General features: G+C 35.3%; 1 protein-coding gene and 1 non-coding gene across 2 annotated transcripts; one reads left to right on the top strand and one right to left on the bottom strand.

The window, feature by feature from the left end:
- The first annotated feature begins 4,147 nt into the window (after positions 1 to 4,147).
- Positions 4,148 to 10,131, top strand: LOC121211453 (ribulose bisphosphate carboxylase large chain-like). The gene is made up of 3 exons (XM_041084219.1): positions 4,148 to 4,288; positions 8,833 to 8,949; positions 9,382 to 10,131. The coding sequence occupies exons 1-3, from the start codon at positions 4,148 to 4,150 to the stop codon at positions 10,129 to 10,131; spliced, it is 1,008 nt and encodes a 335-aa protein (XP_040940153.1).
- TRNAT-GGU (transfer RNA threonine (anticodon GGU)) lies at positions 8,058 to 8,129 on the bottom strand. Its single transcript has one exon. It is a non-coding gene; the product is annotated as a tRNA-Thr (tRNA).
- Positions 10,132 to 18,568: the final 8,437 nt, after the last annotated feature.

The following is an 18,568-nucleotide window of genomic DNA, read 5'->3' as shown; positions in this document are numbered from 1 at the left end:
AAGTCGATAAATAAAGCGCAATAACAACTTCTTAGCGACTGAACAACGGATGATTATGAGCTCATTGAAATTGATTCCCAGATGAACTTGATGTGCATACAGGAAAAGAGTGCGATCATCAAAAGAAAAAAATCATGAAAATGAGCTTGATGACGCATCGAATGCTTGGCATGGGATGAGCAGTATTGTATACCAGAAGGAACTATTATCCGTTCACTGCCAGTTTAAACTTCTCGTACCAATAAATAGTGAATATGAGCCTGTATCATGGGACTCGTGCAGCTATGAACGAAACATCAAAATCTAGAAGTGTAAGGCTCAGCGTTGGTGTATACCAAATCCGTGAGATTGGAGGGTGAGAGATTCAAAATTAGTCAAATACAGCGATCTAGTGGCAGATATCAAGAATTCAAAGAAATCACTTTAATTCTTCCCATCAAAGAGCCTTCATTCTTACAAGAGTATAAAGAATCAATACTTTATACAATATCTTAATTAAATTTCTATGTAATGGATCAATAAATTCGATTAGTAAATAGGTAAGGAATTTTTTTTTTACAGAAACAAACAACAATAATTTCATAATTCGATTTCATCATAAATGCGAAATACTTATCTTATTAAAAATGATAAAAAATGACAAATAAAAAGAAAAGTGCGGGAGAGATAAAAAGATGCAGGGTCGTTTGTCTGTTTGGCTAGTCAAACACGGGCTAGTTCATAGATCTTTGGGATTGGCATTCCATTGCTGTTATTTTATATGTATATGGTTACAATTATCTACGTTCCCAATGTGCCTATGATGGTAGCAACCAGGCGGACTGTTAGCCCAGTGTGTATCATCTTACGAGAATAGAGGTATGTATAATGAATTGAGTTTTTATAGGCATTTTTGACGCCGCTATTGAAATAGCCTTTCTGGCTATATTTTCGGCTACTCCGCTCATTTCATAAAGTATTCCTACCAGTGTTCCCCCGACCCTATGTGTTTGTAGTCTTACCTCGGTTTGTCTTGAAATATCGTACCATATTTTCCACCACGGCGTCCATTTCGTGTCATTGCGCGGCGCCCCGCTTCTATTTGTCTAGATGTAATCCAAGCGGGTTCAAGTGCTTGAAGAGCATATCTACCGAAACAAATCCGATTACCCGATAAGATATCCCTTCATTCTTCCTCTATTTGTTTACGAAATCGGGTTCTTGGGGTTATAGTTATGGTGTTGTTTATGAATTCCATCCCTACTACAGAATTGCAAATGAGATTTCTTCTCATCCAGCTCCTCGCGAAAAAAAATGAATAAAAAAATATTAATTCTTAATCTTAAGATATACGTGTAGTTAATGAATAATTGAATCTTGGGATTCTTTGCTTTGCGATTTTATCTGATCTATTAGAAATTTGTATATCTTGTTTGGATCTATGGATATATATAAGATAAGGAATTAAACACGTATTCTATTTCTAGATATTGTCTTATCTTGGTTTTTATAATGTTATAACGAATTTTATTTTTTTTTTTATCATATTCATATCAGATTCAGATCGACAAAATGAACAATCAAATAAAATAACCAAATTTTCGCGGCGAATATTTACTCTTTCTAGTCATTGTCGGTACCATGACTCTCAGAACAGAAAAAAGAAATGCAATGTCTCTGGTTTGTTCCACCATCCTCCCCGATAATCATTAGGATTCGTTTTCATAGAATCCTCTGCATTTACGGTTCGTCTCCCCATCGCTCGATTAATGCTTAGGTCTGAATTCTCCAATGGAGCCTTTATTAAAATTAAATAAATATTTAATTTTTTATTTAATTTAATTTATGTAATAAATAAAAATAAAATTTCTTCTTGAGTCAACCTTCTTAGTCTTTATTGACTAAGTAAGGCTTTTGATTTTTCTTCAATGAACAATATTCATCTAATTATTGATGAATCTCTATATGCTCTATTACATTGCTCTTTATGAGATCTTCATAGACCTTACATATTGGAATCCTATATTTCATTGATTCTGTTCTCTCTTTCTCTCATCCTTCTATTTATCCACATACTTTTTATTTGCTTCACAATTTCGATCTATTCATAATCAGATTGGTTTTGTCTTTTACTTAATGCAAAAAAAATTCAGTTTCTATAATGATATGACCAATATATCATATCTTGTCTGATGCAAGATTGTTTGTTATTTTCGCTTCTACCTATTGTGATTTGCCATAGGCTGCTGGAAAAATCTTAATTTAAATCGCTGCCTTTTCTTTGATTCTTGTTCTTTCTTTATTCGAGAGATGATTCCAAATAAACAGGTACGGAAGCTATAATGTAAACCACGATCGAATTTATGGAAGCATTGGTTTATACATTCTCTTAGTATCTACCTAGGGATAATTTTTTCACTATCTTTTTCGAGAACGCCTAAATTCTAACTAAAAAATGAAATGATTTTTCATTATCTCAATTGAAGTAATGAGCCTCCCAATATTGGAGGCTATTACTTCAATTAGTCCCGTGTTCCTCGAATGGATCTCTTAATTGTGAGAGGTTGCCCAAAAGCAGTATATAAGGCGTACCAGTAAAACTTACAAGTAAACCAGATATAGAGATGGCGACTAAGGTTGCTGTTTCCATTATTATATAATTTCAAGATCACAATGGGTCTATGATAAGATTGTTTATTTACAGCGGAATGATATACAAAGTCAACAGATCTCAATGAATACAAAATAAGATTTATGGCTACACAAACCGTTGAGGGTAGTTCTAGATCTGGTCCAAGACGAACTGTTGTAGGGGATTTTTTGAAACCATTGAATTTGGAATATGGTAAGGTAGCCCCTGGATGGGGAACGACTCCTTTGATGGGTGTCGCAATGGCTTTATTTGCGATATTCTTATCTATTATTTTGGAGATTTATAATTCTTCCGTTTTACTAGATGGAATTTCAATGAATTAGATTCACAAGAATCACGAAGCCTCGCGTTTCAATACAAAAATGAAACTTTTAGTTCTCGGATTTTTTAGCCCCATTCTATTTCGGTAGTTCGACCGCGAAATTTATTTGTTTCTGTATTTCCGGAATATGAGTGTGTGACTTGTTATAATTGATCCTATTGATAGTACAGAAAATGGGTCTGTCATCTTGATCGAGATAGTTTTATCCCGTCAGATAGTCATTCTAGTATCTGGAGCACGAAATATATGAAATGGATCACAAAGTATTTGAACTATGATTCATACTTAATATTCAAACCTCGCGTCCGAACTCAAAAAAAAAATTCAAAGAAAGAGTTATATTATTTATAAATAGAAAGATTTTTTATTCTTTCAAACTCTCATTTAGTTTATGCTTATTTTGATCAAAGGACAAACCTTTCTTTTCTTTGTATTTTTATTTATTATATCTATTCTATTGATTGAATAAGTGATGATCCAATGGTTCTTACTCAAAGAATCTTTGGACTTAGTTTGAAGGTTTTATTGAATCATCACGGTTCTGGTATGAATCTGAAGTTTCAATTGATTCATAGGTCTTAACAAGAGAATTCCTATCAAAAAGAAAGAAAACAAGAATAAAGCCACATTTCATACAAAGAACAAATCAAAGCAAAGAAAAAGAAATAAGTAGGTAAATAGAGATTCAAGAGGCCTGTAATGATCAACATAAAGACGACTGCGCCGACTTGATTTTTTGGCATTATAATTACAACTACAAAAAAGAGCTTTGGATTTTCACTCTTTTGTGTCTTCAGATAAAATTGAATGAAAAGATTAAGAAGTTTCAAACTTTCTATTCCATATCCGTTTCAGCTAATACTTGGGTGTTTTTGTTTGAGCTGTACGAGATGAAATTCTCATATACGGTTCTCGGGGGGGTCCTCTTGGTTTACCTATCTCAATAAAGTCTATGATTGGTTGAAGAGCCCTCGAAATTCAGGCGATGCAGATGATATAACTAGTAAATATGTTCCTCCTCATGTTAACATATTTATTTCTAGGAGGAATTACGCTTACTTGTTTTTTGGTACAAGTAGCTACAGGATTTGCTATGACTTTTTACTATCGTCCAACCGTTACTGAGGCTTTTGCTTCTGTTCAATACATAATAACTAAGCTAACTTTGGTTGGTTAATCCGATCAGTTCATCGATGGTCGGCAAGTATGATGGTCTTAATGATGATCCTGCCGTATTTCGTGTCTATCTCACTGGTGGTTTTAAAAAACCTCGCGAATTAACTTGGGTTACAGGCGTGGTTCTGGGTGTGTTGACCGCATCTTTTGGCGAACAGGTTATTCCTTACCTCGGGACCAAATTGGTTATTGGGCAGTCAAAATCGTAACAGGCGTTCCGGAAGCTATTCCGGTAATAGGATCGCCTTTGGTAGAGTTATTACGTGGAATGCTAGTGTGGGACAATCCACTTTGACCCGTTTTTATAGTTTACACACTTTTGTATTACCCCTTCTTACTGCTGTATTTATGTTAATGCATTTCCTAATGATACGTAAGCAAGGCATTTCTGGTCCTTTATAGAGAATATAGACCATAGCTATATTGTAACCAATAATTTATCTTATTACTTGGGGAGGAACAATAGTATTTCATTGCTACAAATATGGATTATTGAAAAAAAAATAAGACATGTATTTGGATATTTCCTTTCAACTACAACAATATTCTAGTATTTATTTGATATGACATGAATAGTTAAGGGAATTCCCCGAAGAGAAAATGGATTATGGGAGTGTGTGACTTGAACTATTGATTGGGTCGTGCAGAAATATGCCTTTATCTGCTACATTGGAATTCACAACCAAATGTGTCTTTGTTTCAACCACCGTGTAAGCCCCATACAAAGGATAGGCTGGTTCGCTTGAAGAGAATCTTTTCTATGATCAGACCTGACGATGTTGTGTATAAATAGGGCTCCGTAAGATCCAGTAGAATAAGTGATTTGGCATAATCAAAATTAGATTTTAGTTTTTTTTTTTTTACTTTCTTATCTTAATAGTATAAAAATGCATTCATTTCTTCTGCATCGACCCGATTTAATTATACTATCGGAGTGAAACAAGGGATCTAAAGAAGAGCAAAGGCTAGACTATATTAGTAACAAGTAAATCCTTTGTATGTAAAAAATCTCGATATATTTTTAGGATAAAGGTGAATCGCAAGGCCTAAGACGACCCATAAAGCACTTGATCACGATCAATTTGTACGCCTACTTGGGTATTGAGCATTTACCAGTAAAAATAAATTCCTTGGAATGTATAATTGCAACTCCGTAAAATGGAATCGGGTAACTTTTTTCTTACATATGGAACCATTCATATATGTGGGGATAACATATAGATTTATTTTAAACATATAGAATATAGATTTATTTTATAGGTATCCGTTTGTATCCATTTGATTCGATTGACTTTTGCTTGAGCCGGATGATGAAAAATTATCATGTCGGTTCCTTTGGGGGATGGATCTAGAAAAATTCACCTATCCTAATAACAAAAAAACCTGACTTGAATGATCCTGTATTAAGAGCTAAATTGCTAAAGGTATGGGTCATAATTATTATGGGGAACCCGCATGGCCCAATGATCTTTTATATATTTTTCTAGTAGTAATTCTCGGTACTATTGCTTGTAACGTGGGCTTAGCGGTTCTAGAACCTTCAATGATTGGTGAACCCGCGGATCCATTTGCAACTCCTTTGGAAATATTACCTGAATGGTATTTCTTTCCTATATTTCAAATACTTCGTACAGTACCTAACAAGTTATTGGGTGTTCTTTTAATGGTTTCAGTACCTGCGGGATTATTAACAGTACCGTTTTTGGAAAATGTTAATAAATTCCAAAATCCATTTCGTCGTCCAGTAGCGACAACCGTTTTTTGATTGGTACTGCATTGCCTTTGGTTGGTATTGGAGCAACATTACCGATTGATAAATCCTACTTTAGGTCTTTTTAAATTGAATCAATTAAAAAATATCATGATGTGCGTATCTAGGAGTTAAATACATAGTAATACCGAGATGAAATACAAAATCCAGGAACTGTTCAGAAATACTGTAATGAAAGGAACATAGGAGTTTGTCGCTAGGTATTGAACAAATAGGATCGTCCGGTTCCTATAGAACCTATCACTAAATACCCCTAGAGGGAGATAGGGCTAAGCGGAGTGAAAAGGGTTTCCACGAGACGGGAAATAAAAACTATTAGCCCACACGAAGTTTGTGAATAAGTGATTGTCTGATAATGAGCAAGGAATATCCGCCTTTCTGCTAAACAGGATGTATTAAACTCATAATTCATTAGATACTTTTATGAATGTCAACTAAGTATCGTAAGTAAATGGTCCCGGTTGTTCAATCATTTGATAACCAGAGACATTCTTTGATAAATGATCACTATGAGTCAGACTCAATAGAATTGATCAATCCTTTTTTTCTGTCGTTAAGGTGGAGAACTGAACCAAGAATTCTCTTTCTTTATCATCAATCGAATCACTGTTCGTGACCCAGGATTCTATTTTCTCATCAATCCAATCACCGCTCACGTTTTTTCTTTTCTTATCAATGAATAGATCTCTTTACTTGTATGACTTAGATGTCTCATATTTCTCAAAAAATGATTCGATTGATGGATTGGTATGATACTTATAAGATCGATGATATCGATGAGATTGATAGTCAAATATTTCTTCTTAGAACGTATTGATTTGACCCCATAAGCGGGACCACCACCCCATAGCATGTTGCCGCCAAAAGCAGAACCCGTATTTCTTCTAGAGAATCTCCTAATTGTTCCAGAGCAACTAGAAAGAGATTCTTTAACCAGAAAGAATTCAGTTCAGATGTAGGATACCTATCCAGAAGTTTTCGCAACTCAATCATGTATGATGGAATCATCAAAGATTTGACCTTTTCGAACTCTATCTGTAACTCACTATAGGCTCGGGAAACAAAGAGTAGATGTGTACGAACGAGATATCCAGCAACAAGAAGAAGGAAAAGGATTGAATAGAGGAACTCCTGAACATTTGGCGATCTCAGATGTGTCGATATCAATGGTGACTCATTATTTCGATGAATTATTTCTTCGGACAGAAGAAAATTATGTAAACACTTCCTTCAGATGAATATAAAACAAAAAAACTCTAGAGGCTATTTTTTCATTTCAAAGGTCAAGAAATCCACTTCGAATCTTTTTCTATTTACTTTATGTATATCAGAAAAAGATTCAAAGTTCCTATTTTTCAATCTAATACAATATTTAATAATATTAAATTAAATAATAGGAGACTCAAAATGAAAGTTTTTTTTTCGCACTCACTCTCCATCACATTGGCAGAACAAAAGTGTCATATGTATCGATATGGAAATATTTGATATGTGAAGACATGATTTGATTTAGGTTTCTATCTATTATAGAATAGATAGAATATATAGATAGAAATGGATCTTGTTGTGTTCTGGAATCAAAGAAAGATAAGATGTTGAAAAAGGCTCTTAGGTTGTAACTTGAAATAAATGTTTCTCTTTATCTCGAAAGGAATAGAATATTAATTTATTCCTAGGAACAAGAAGATTGAATCGGAAATATCGACGGATTCTTGTGGAGTCCAAATAAATATGAAATAAAAAGAAATCGACTGTTCCAATTTCATCTCTATCGAATTTTAATATCAGAATAGTGGATATAGTCACGATTCAATGGGTTAGATCCACTTACTTTTTATTTTGTTGATTTCTAATCTTTACAATTCTTTACAATGGATTTGATTGGAATAATCTAATTCAAAATCAAAACAAAATATAAATATATATTTGTCACTTCAAGAGACGGCTTATCATTATTCATTATAATTTCAACTTTCTTTTAGAATTACTTTATTCTAACTCATTAGAATAATAACTTATTAGAGTTAAATTATACAATTTCTAATTCAATTATTATACATATACAGTTGGGTTTTTATTACCAATAAAAACAACATCCCTAGTATTCAATATGAATACTACCATTTCATAGGAGTTTTATGAAAAAAAAAGTCAAAAGCCCTTTATCGGATTTGAACCGATGACTTACGCCTCACCATGGCGTTACTCTACCACTAAGTTAAAAGGGCGGTTCGATTCAATTACTGAATGAATTAGTAGACGGATAAGATCTATTTATATATATAAGTATATGCAATAGACTCATAGTGGCTAGTAGCTCTCAGGAATGAGAATTCTAATTTACCTAACATGTAGAGGGTAAAATGGTTTTATTGGTATTGGGTTTGATAAATATCAATGCAATGAATTGTTTCAAGGCCAATCATAATTGGCTTATCAGAATAGAACGAAATTCATTTATTTGATTAATACAGGTACCTTAGCAATTCGACATAGATCCAATCTATTTTATCGAAAAAGAAATCTTTATCGGCTCTACCTCCTATTTTTTATGAAGGAAATGAATCTTTTTATCGAAAGATCAGAAAAAAATGGGTCCGGATCTCCTGCGGGAATGATTTGGAAGATCCAAAACCAAAAATAGTGGTATTTACTAGCAACAACATAATGGAGGCAGTCAATCAAGATAGATTGATCCGAAATCTGATTCAAATCCAATATAGCACCTATGGGTACATAAGAAATGTATTGAATCGATTCATTAAAAAGAATCGATCCGATCACAACTTCGAATATGAAATTCAAAGGGATCAGATAGGAAATGATACTCTGAATCATAGAACTATAATGAAATATACGATCAACCAACATTTATCGAATTTGAAAAAGAGTCAGAAGAAATGGTTCGATCCTCTTATTTTGATTTTTCAGACCGAGAGATCCATGAATCGGGATCCTAATGCATATAGATACAAATGGTCCAATGGGAGCAAGAATTTCCAAGAGCATTTGGAACATTTCGTTTCTGAGCAGAAGAGCCATTTTCAAGTAGTGTTCGATCGATTACGTATTAATCAATATTTGATTGATTGGTCTTCAATTCCCGTTCTCAACCCATGACTAATATGAACTCGAAGTTTCATTCGTAACCCCCGGAACTTCTTCGTAGTGGCTCCGTTCCATGCCTCATTTCACAGGGAACCTCAAAGTGGCTCTATTTCATTATATTCCATCCAGATCCCAATTCCATTTTTATATTGTCATTGACATGACATAAGAGATGTCGGTTTTAGTCTATCTTTTTCTATTTCTATATATGTATATGGAAAGTTCAAAAATCATCATATAATAATCCAGAAATAGAAAATAAAAAAGGGAGGTTAATGATGATTTTAAAATCTTTTATACCAGGGAATCTAATATCCTTATACATGACGATAATCAATTCGGTCGTTATGGTCGGACAAAATATTTTAAATTTTAGATCAATATATATGTTATGTAGCTTACCCTTTAGACCTTTTTGAAGAAGGTTCTGTTACTAACATGTTTACTTTCATTGTGGGTAATGTATTTGGGTTCAAAGCCCTGCGCGCTCTACGTCTAGAGGATCTGCGAGTCCCTACTGCTTATATTAAAACTTTCCAAGGCCCGCCTCATGGCATTCAGGTTGAAAGAGATAAATTGAACAAGTATGGTCACCCCCTATTAGGATGTACTATTAAACCTAAATTGGGGTTATCCGCTAAGAACTATGGTAGAGCAGTTTATGAATATCTACGTGGCGGGCTTGATTTTACCAAAGATGATGAGAATGTGAACTCCCAACCATTTATGCGCTGGAGAGACTGTTTCTTATTTTGTGCCGAAGCAATTTATAAATCACAGGCTGAAACAGGTGAAATCAAAGGGCATTACTTGAATGCTACTACAGGTACATGTGAAGAAATGATCAAAAGGGCCGTGTGTGCTAGAGAATTGGGAGTTCCTATCGTAATGCACGACTACTTAACAGGTGGGTTCACTGCAAATACTAGCTTGGCTCATTATTGCCAAGATAATGGTCTACTTCTTCACATCCATCGCGCAATGCACGCAGTTATTGATAGACAGAAGAATCATGGTATACACTTTCGTGTACTAGCTAAAGCTTTACGTATGTCTGGTGGAGATCATATTCACGCTGGTACAGTAGTAGGTAAAAAGATTCATTTTCTTCATAAAAAATAGGAGGTAGAGCCGATAAAGATTTCTTTTTCGATTCATCCTTAGAGTTGAATACCTCATTCAAGAATTGTTTTTGATCTAATCCGTAGGAATCAATAGAAAAGGCAAATCCCTTATAATACACCAGATCTGGCTCGGTTATTGATAGAGTGAATAGATCTTCCATTTCTTGAAATCTCTCTTCTGATTCAAAATCGTGGTGTAACGTGTATCCCCTCCTGTTCTGGTCATGGAATAGATGAAATAAATCAAAAAATGGATTTTTGTTCAAGAATGAAATCTTATTGGAACTGCCCAGTTCATCCTTTGGAACCATATCACATCCCGAATCTAATGAAATAGGATGAATTGAGACGGTATTTTGTAAATACGTAATTATCTTGAATATATTAACTATTTCTTTATTTTCTGATCGTCTGGAAGGGACAAAAGAAACATCTTGTTCTTTCTTCAACAATTTCTGATCTTTAGTGGACCTCTCAGTAGGGTTCGAACCCAGATGAAGTTCTGACCATCTATCAGAGAAAAAAGAACGAATAGATCTTGTAGGATTCTCAAGAAATTCTTCGATTTCTTCCGGAAGCAGATGATTATTCATCCGCTTGTCACGCTCTGTGAATAGCCGGGACATTGAGGAATATCCAGAAAGGCACTTAGGGAATCGGTCTGATTCTATCTCCGTTCGTTCCGTTTGAAGAAAGGAATGATCCCAAAGAATCGATCTTTCTTTTAGTTGTTGAATCTCTCTTTGATTGATCAATGTGTGATATTCCGAATCCTCATTACTAATAGAATCGAAACGATCTCTGGATTGATCAGAAGATCCTTTCAATTGGCGAGAAAAAAACCAACTGGCTGATGCCCTGACCACTTTGGCAAACAGAGAAACAGAAATAATGCCTCTCCAAATGAGCATATATGAAGTCTCTGCACATTGTTTCAGCATTGAGAAAGAGCCAGATGGGCGGCCATGGTTCCATGATATCTTAGAATATATCAAGAATCAAAGGTATCCCGAACAAGCAAATGAGAACGACAAAAGAATGATCAGAAGAATGGCAGCGGGATTTGTTCTTGATGGGGACATCTTGTACAAAAGAGGAAAAGATCAGGTGCTCTTAAGATGCGTGGATGCTATTGAAGCCAGAAAAATACTCGAAGATGTCCATGAGGGAATCTTTGGGACACATGCCAATGGTTTTACTATGGCCAGGAAGATTATGAGACCCGGTTATTACTGGTTGACGATAGAAAGCGGCTGCATTAGTTTTGCAAGAAAATGTCACAAATGTCAAATTTATGGCGATAAGATTCATGTAGCCCCTTCGCCCCTTCATGTCATGACTTCTCCGTGGCCTTTTTCTATGTGGGGCATGGATGTTATAGAGCCAATTTCCCCAAAAGCTTCTAATGGACACTGGTTCATTTTTGTGGTTATTGGTTACTTCACAAAATGGATAGAAGCCGCTTCGTTTGCCAATGTGACGAAGACCGCAGTTTGTAGGTTTTTGAAAAAGTAAATCATTTTTCGATATGGTTTGCCTGAAAGAATCATTTCAGATAACGCCATGAATCTAAACAACAAGATGATGAAGGAGGTGTGTGAACAATTTCAAATAAAGCATCATAAGTCATCACCCTATCGCCCGAAAATGAACGGAGCTGTTGAAGCGGTCAACAAGAATATTAAGAAGACTATTGGGAAAATGACCGAGACATATAAAGACTGGCACGAGAAGCTACCATTTGTTTTGTACGCATATCACACATCTGTGCGGACATCTACGGGAGCAACTCCTTTCTTTCTGGTCTATGGAATGGAAGCTGTACTACCTATCGAGGTTGAGATCCCCTCTCTACGAGTCTTAATAGAATCAAAACTAGAGGAAGCAGAGTGGGTTCGAGCCCGATATGACCAGTTAAACCTCATCGAAGAAAAGCGTTTAAAGGCAATTTGTCACGGACAGATGTACCAGAAGAGAATGATCGCAGCCTATGACAAGAAAGTACGACCAAGAGAATTCCACGAAGGAGAACTCGTGTTGAGAAATATTCTCCCAATACAAAAGGACCATAAAATGGGCTGCAAATTGGGAAGGACCATACGTCGTAAAGAAAGCATTCTCGGGTGGAGCTTTGATTCTCACTGAGATGGATGGGAAAGAGTTACCGAATCCAATGAACTCGGATGCTGTGAAGAAATACTATGCTTGAAGAAAAAGAAAATCAAGATGAAAACCCGAAAAAGGGCATCTTAAAAAAAAGGATCAAGGTGAAAACCCGAAAAGGGCGTCTTGATTAACACAAAAAATTAGGATGAAAACCCAAAAGGGCATTCTAATGAGGCAAACCCGGGCTTAAAGAGCAAGATGGTCGAATAGTGGGTCAAACAGCAAGACTATAGTATTTGAAGCATTTTTTGAAAGTTCGAAATCTTCTACGCAAAAAGCCATACTCAAAAAGATTCCTGATTAAGGAACGTAGAAGAGTTCATGCGTTGAATATCTAGAACATTTGTATTCATTAAGTGCGACCCATTTTCTCTTTATGACATTTTTTACTATCATTGATTAACTTTCTTTGTTTGCTACATTTGAAATAAATAAATGTGAGGTAGCCTTTTTGCCCCTACCTAACCATTTTCATGCATCTCATTATGTGGTCTATTTACATGATGAATAGTAAATTGACATACTCTAAACGAAAGAAATGTTAAGCATTACCTGGATGAAATTTGACAAATACAAGAGCCTCAAAGCAAGGACAAAGTTCAACCAGGGGCAAAAGAGTGATATCTGAGAAACGGAGATTACTCGTGAAGCTTGAGGACGGATACAGGGCCTAAAAGAAAGTCAAGGGTCAAAGCAATGAACACAGATCATCAAAAATCATGACGGAAAGAGACATATGACAAACAAGTCCAAAGCGCATAGCACAATCATGTAGGCATAAAGGCATTTAAGACCAACATGCGCGTATCATGATAACATCATGCATGACATATACAGGTACTCCAATAGAGCAAGAAGATGTGATGATAGCTGTACTGAATCAAAGGAAAAGACACCTGAATTCCATCAGATGACAGGTTTTGGTATTTTGATATTTTTATTTCTGCTTTCAAAATTTAACTCATATTGCGAGAAATGAGTTGAGCCTCAAGAGACGTTGAGGTATTTTCAATTTCTGCTTTTTGAAAATCAACTCATATTGCGAGAGATGAGTTAAGCCTTAGGACACGCTGAGGTAATTTCAATTTCTGTTTCTCAATTTCTACTTTTCAAGAAAATCAACTCATATTGCGAGAGGTGAGTTGAACCTCAGGTCACACGCTGAGGTATTTCCAAATTCTGTTTAATTTATACTTTTCAAAAATCAACTCATATCGCGAGAAGTGAGTTGAGCCTCGGCTCACATGCTGAGGAATTTTCAATTTCTGTTTTAGTTCATGTTTTCAAAAATCAACTCATATTGCGAGAGGTGAGTTGAGCTTTTAATTTCTGTTTTTCAAAAATCAACTCATATTGCAAGAGGTGAGTTGAGCCTCGGGTCACATGACGAGGTATTTTCAGTTTTTATTTATTTCAATTTATACTTTTCAAAAATCAACTCATATTGCGAGAGGTGAGTTGAGCCTCAGGTCACATGTCGAGGTATTTTTAAAATTTGCTTTTAAGTTTCACAAAGACCAACTCATATTGCGAGAGGTGAGTTAAGCTTTGGCTCACGTGTTGAGTTATTGTCATTTCCTGTTTTTAATGTCTGTTTTAAAGAGTCAATTCATATTGTGAGAAATAAGTTGAGCTCAAGATCACATGCCGAGTAAAGAATAAAGATTGAAGTTGATTGAAGACACCAAATTTGGCCTCCCTGAAGTTGCAGTGGAGCAGGTCAAAGTTGCAAGTCTTGTCTCCCTGAAGTTGCAGTGGAGCTGATCGAAGATATCAGATCTTGCTTTTCTAAAGTTACAGAAGAGAAGACCACAAACCCTGTCTCACTGAAGCAATAGAAGAGCAGATTGAAGCCATAGATCTTATCTTTCTAAACTTACAAGTGAAGCAGATCGAAACCACAAATCTCATATCCTTGAAGTTACATTTGAATAGATTGAAGCTACAAGGCATATGTCAGAAGATACAGTGGATTGAACCAAAGCTACCAGATGCGATAGACTGGAATGAGACTACTTGGAAAAGAAGAGCTCTAAAGCAAGTCAAAATCCAGCAAGACCGGGCAATTTTGGTCTTCCTTAAAAGTCTTTGCTCTATTCCCGTTGTACGACAATGAGCAAAGAGGGGCAGCTGTATAAGCCCAAATTGCCCGGGCCCGATGTTAAACCTTTACAAATTAAACCCAATACCCCTGACCCATTTACTTTATAAATGACCCGGGCCCAAATACATAACAATGCCCTAAATCTCTTACCCCATTTGAACCCAATTCAGAAACCCACTAACCCATACCTACTAACCTAAACCAACCTAGCCCACTAACCCATACCCAACACCCTAACCACCCTAACCCTAATTAGCCCCCACTTGCCCTCAGCGCCGACAACGTCCCATCGCAACACCTCATGGCGACGGTGTGACGGATGGCAGTGGTCCGGTGACCGGGATTCTACTGGAGAGGGGAAGGCTGGAGAGAGTTTTAAGAAGAGGTTTTCAGTTTTTTTTGGAAAAGAAGAAGGGAATGAAAATTTTTCAAAAAAATTTGGCTTTTATAGCATGGTAAAACGGCACAGTTTTGTGCCTAGGGTCTGAACGCCAAAACGGCATCGTTTCATCTGACCCGCAAACGACCCGACCCAGTACCAAGGGGATCCGTATGTTTTTATTTTTTGGAACAATTTCGCTGCGAGTGTTATTGACATTGGAAACAAATAATCTGTTAGTGTTAATAATGTACCAACCTATTGAAATAAATGTTAAAGCATGTTAATTGCAAGTGATGAATCAAATACATGTTAAGCGTAAGTATTGCATGGGGTGGGATGATATGTACGGAGGAAGAGTGATAGTTTAATCTGTAAATAGTGTGGTTCGATTATGAACCAAGTGTTAGTTTGTTTAATCTGCAAACATGTTGTGTACTCACAACAAGTGGCAGTAACTGCAAATAGTGTGGTTTGATAATGAACCAAGTGGTAGTTTGTTTAATCTGTAAATATGTTGTGCACTCACAACAAGTGGCAGTAACTGTAAATATGTGGTTCGATCATGAACCAAGTGGTAGTTAATTTGCAAATATATTGTGCACCTACAACAAGTGACAGTTACTGTAAATCTGCGGTGGTTTGTCCACAACCCAGAGATATAAAGTTGGATTAGTTCTAGGGAACTCATAGTGTGGTGTGTAGCAGAGGAGTATGATATTTTCTGTTAAACTAGAACTTTATGGCATTTATAAATCATGTGCACACAAACTGGATTTTCTGTGATGACATATTCATAATTTTGTATAAATTGTTGAGTGAATTGAAATACCGATATTCTGAAATTGCTATTATGATTTTTGAGATACTATTGATTGTTTAATCTAAAAAACTAATACTCTGATTTTCTAGTTATCCTCAATTATTCTATGTGCTATTATTTAGTATGACTTATAAATTGTTTGCACTAGTTTTGCTTGTAATGAAACTCACACTGAGTTTCATAGCTCACTCCATTTTTAATTTCCATCTTTTCAAATAACCCACCAGGTTAGGACGTGAACGCGACATTTAGAGGGGCTCGGTTCGAATCTGTTTTTTCATATAAATATTTTAAAATTATTATTTGATAATTCATTATTCAGAGATTGTATGACTTTATTTTTGAATTGTGGCATGAGACTTAGATTTTGGTTTAATTTAGCGCGCATGACATTTAACTTGATTTAAAATATTATTTTTAATTAATTAAGCATGAAATATAGGTTTTATTAAAACTAAGTTAAAAATCACTTTCCGCTTCTAATTTATAAATAAACAATGAGTAACAAATAAATGAAAAAATTAAGTAAGTTTTCCTAAAGAGATCACGGTTACTTAGGGAAGTTAAACTAAAATGTTTTTTTTTATATAACTTGTCAGCTTTTCTAAAAATAGACTGAATTTTATTCTAACATAAATAAATATTTTAAGTTGACTGTTTTATAAACTCCAATCGTACCACGTCATCTCGGTGGCCGATGTAATCTCCTAATTCGGGCCTAATGTTTAGGTTGGGTTGGGGAGGTCATAGAATTTCTATTAAAAACACATTTATAACACAAAAATATATTTATGCATGAAGTTGGAATAAGTATTTTTTAACAAAAAATCCAACCTCAACAATTTAACCGAACTAATTAAGGATATCAACTATTTTGACTAACTAATGATATTATGTAGAAGAATTGAATTATATCGAATTAAAGTATAGATAATAAATCTTAAATTTAAACATGATAAAAGAACCATAATCATAATTCAATATAAAATAATTATTTTGATTTTGATTTAATTCAATTGGTATAATTCAAATGTTTAGTTTATAATTTGGTCCAAAAATAATAGCCCAATGCGGATAGGGAATCATACTAGTTTATCAATAATAAATCAGAACAACTATGGGTTCAACATAATAGTTTCAGCCATATCTAATTTATTTCATACTAGTTTGTCAATAATAATGCATATTCCACTTCATATCTAATCTTTTTCAAATTCACTTGTTACTATCATATAAAATTCAAATAAATCCTTCTCGACAGAATTTAGCAAAGACTTTAAATTTTAAAAGCTGTAGGTCACCTTATGAAGGGCCAGTTGGCCTTTGGTTACGTAGCCCCTCATGTATATTTCATGCTTGGGATTTGGCATTTATTGGAAATTGAAACCGATAGCAAATAAAATTGAACTTTTTGAAGGTTGACAGCTAGCTAGCTTAGTCTATATCTTGAGTGCTTCCAAATAATATTACTCTTTCAGATATTTATGGATCATATATTCCTAAGGTATCCATGAAATATTTTCACATATAAAATTGGATTTTTGCTTTTTATTCCTAGGGGATTGAAAACAAAACAAGTGAATACTTCAAAATAAAATTAAGGTAAAAGAATGGGGAAATGTCAATTACTTTTTTCAACATCCAACTTAATATCAACTTATTATGGTGGATAGATCAGGTAACATAAATTATATAGTGGTTAGTGTATAAGCCCAAATTGCCCAGGCCCGATGTTAAACCTTTACAAATTAAACTCAATACCCCTGACCCATTTACTTTATAAATGACCCGGGCCCAAATACATAACAATGCCCTAAACCCCTTAACCCATTTGAACCCAATTCAGAAGCCCATTAACCCATACTCAACACCCTAACCACCCTAACCCTAATCAGCCCCCACTTGCCCTCAGGGCCGACAACGTCCCATCTCAACACCCTATGCCGTCTGCTACATCCACCACCTGCTCCACCTGCAAAACAAGAAGGACACGCAACAGCAACAAGAAGGAAACAGACAATGTGACCAAATAGGGTATAAAACCCGAATCAAAGTGGTAAAAGGGGGGAATTTTTGGATATATGAAACAACAAATTCGGCCATTCAAAGAGAAAACCATAGTTTTAAAACACCAAATGATTGACTCTAAATCACTAAGGCAGAGAATAACAGTAAAACAGAGGATAACCAAAAGCAAGAAGAAAGAAACAACAGAAGGTGGTTTGTGTTTTTTCTTTTTTCTCTTCTTTCGAATCCTTTTTTTCTCTTTCTTTTTTCTCTTTCTTTTTATATACATATACATATACATATTGTTAAAATAAAAAAAAAAAGAAAGAAAAAAACGCTACCTTTTGAACTTCTGGCCAGCGCTCGCGGTGGCCGGCGCCGGCGAGGCGCAACGGATGGCGGTGGTCCGGTGACCGGGATTCTACCGGAGAGGGGAAGGCTGTAGAGAGTTTTAAGGAGAGGTTTTCAGTTTTTTTTGGAAAAGAAGAAGGGAATGAAAATTTTTCAAAAAAATTTGGCTTTTATAGCATGGTAAAATGGCACCGTTTTGTGCCTACGGTCTGAACGCCAAAACGGCACCGTTTTATCTGACCCGCAAACGACCCGACCGAGTACCAAGGGGATCTGCGTGTTTTTATTTTTTGGAACAATTTCGCTGCGAGTCCCTCCATTTTCTTTTATCTTCGCAATTAATTTTTTTTCATATTTCTACATTTGCCCCGACATTTTCTTTTATCTTCGCAATTAAATTTTTTTCATATTTCTACATTTGCCCCGAAGTTTCTTCTTGATTTCATCTAAGTGCAGCGTGAAACGCTGCACTTAGGAGAGTGGGATATTTCTCCTTCAATCCTCCTCGTTGGTTGCGCGTTTCAATTTGGTCCCTCTTTTTTTTTATATTCCAAATTTGCCCAAAATTTTGTCTTTAGAATTCGATTTAGTCCGTTTCCAGTATT

The sequence above is a fragment of the Gossypium hirsutum genome, chromosome A12 (assembly GCF_007990345.1).
Source record: "Gossypium hirsutum isolate 1008001.06 chromosome A12, Gossypium_hirsutum_v2.1, whole genome shotgun sequence".
Lineage (NCBI taxonomy): Eukaryota > Viridiplantae > Streptophyta > Magnoliopsida > Malvales > Malvaceae > Gossypium > Gossypium hirsutum.
The sequence above is the reverse complement of the archived record's forward strand: the minus strand, read 5'-3'. Positions and strand labels throughout refer to the sequence as shown.

Coding starts and splice junctions, on each gene's coding strand:
- LOC121211453 (XM_041084219.1), top strand. CDS start 4,148: ATGGTCGGCAAGTATGATGGTCTTAATGATGATCCTGCCGTATTTCGT. Junction 4,289..8,832: donor CCGCATCTTTTGGCGAACAG/GTTATTCCTTAC, acceptor TTGATTTTTCAG/ACCGAGAGATCCATGAATCG. Junction 8,950..9,381: donor AGCAGAAGAGCCATTTTCAA/GTAGTGTTCGAT, acceptor ATATTTTAAATT/TTAGATCAATATATATGTTA.